The 1,545-nt window shown below is 36.0% G+C and overlaps 1 protein-coding gene across 2 annotated transcripts in view; it reads left to right on the forward strand.

The window, feature by feature from the left end:
- Nucleotides 1-1,545, forward strand: part of TBC1D30 (TBC1 domain family member 30) — a 65,555-nt gene that overhangs the window by 59,241 nt on the left and 4,769 nt on the right. For both annotated transcript variants that reach the window (XM_023520588.1, XM_011373692.2), the window contains one exon: nucleotides 771-977. In XM_023520588.1, coding sequence (XP_023376356.1) covers nucleotides 771-977 — 207 coding nt within the window. The remainder of the gene's footprint in view (nucleotides 1-770; nucleotides 978-1,545) is intronic.

The raw sequence follows: 1,545 nt of genomic DNA on the forward strand, positions 1-1,545 counted from the left end.
TCAATCATTAATCGTTTTCTTTCAGCTGGTCTCCAGGTCAGTTTTACATATTGTGCCAGAGAAGCCTCTTTCTGTCTCCCTTTGCCTGTTCAGTCGGTGAGCATCCTCTCACACAGTACTGGTTTCTCTCCCTTACATGTAATCTCAATTTTATTTAAGGGATGAATCTGCTAGTTGTAGGTGCCACAGGAACAGAAACCACGTCAGACATAACACACGTAATAGATGATCAAGAAATGACTGCTAATGAATAAAAAGCATTCATTTCTAGTGTTACAGTGATCTGAAGTTTTGATAATTTTATAGAATGTGTTGCTATTTTTAACTTAAAAACTTACTTTTAATGATTGATTAAACTGTACAAACTAGCATTTTCTTATAATTCCTCATGCAGTTATGTGGAAATCTGTACAATGACTTTAGACATCTGGAGTTATATTTTTCTAAGGGAATTTTAGAAAATAAGTGATTTTTATCTGAAAACAATTGATCTTATGTCTGTCTATACAATGAACAGAGTGGTAATAAAATCAAACAATGAGCCCACACAGCTCATTTCAGACCTATGTAGTTAGGCTAATAAGAAAATGTAGAAATATTTTCAGCACTAAATTAAAACAAGCACTAGACAAATTCTAGAGTACATTTTTTTTTGTGGTTTAGAATTTTTTGGAGGTTAAGATACTATACCAGCTTCTAGTATAATCTGTTCCTCTTTAATCCCATCTCCTCCACTGATACCATCTCCTTGTCTCTTCCCTTGAATACAGAACTAAATGAAGAGCAGAGTCTGAGATCTAATAACATTGCAGAGCTGAGTCCTGGAGCAATCAATTCCTGTCGAAGTGAATATCACGCAGCTTTTAACAGTATGATGATGGAACGCATGACCACAGATATCAATGCGCTGAAGCAGCAGTATTCTCGGATTAAAAAGAAGCAGCAGCAGCAGGTTCATCAGGTGTATATCAGAGCAGGTAATGTGATTCTTTGTTTGAATCAATTGTGAAAGGAAGACCAAATATTTCTAGGATGACCTCAGAATTACTACTCAGTCAGCATCCACAAACACAGCTGGCATGAGTTAATAGCATATTTAGCATCTTATTTTTATTTTATTTTACTTTATTATCAGATTCTAAAGAAAAAAAAGACCACGAGCTCTTTTTAGGTCCCAAAGACCAGGCAATTGATGGTATTAAACACGTCTTTACAATGTGTGCTTGTGGAGGGGGGTTTACAACTGACTAGAATGATGCAAAGCCAAGCAGTCCTTGGACTTGAGACATTTTGGAGCTATTGCCTCCTAAATTTCAGGCATTCAAAAATAGAATTTAGTGATCTGTGCACTAGTAAATTAAGCTATCCACTAGTCATTTAGGTAGTAATATAACAGATGTGATCCGAGGAAAAGGCAAAGGCCATTAGTACGCCTCACTGACAGGTTAGCAGTGTCTTGGGAGTCTGCTGGAAAAAACACAATTGTAATGCAGTTGAAAATGCTCTTTTTCAAAGATTGTCAAGCTTCTTTTTTCTTTTTCTATG

The sequence above is a fragment of the Pteropus vampyrus genome, unplaced genomic scaffold (genome assembly GCF_000151845.1).
Source record: "Pteropus vampyrus isolate Shadow unplaced genomic scaffold, Pvam_2.0 Scaffold9, whole genome shotgun sequence".
Taxonomy (NCBI): domain Eukaryota; kingdom Metazoa; phylum Chordata; class Mammalia; order Chiroptera; family Pteropodidae; genus Pteropus; species Pteropus vampyrus.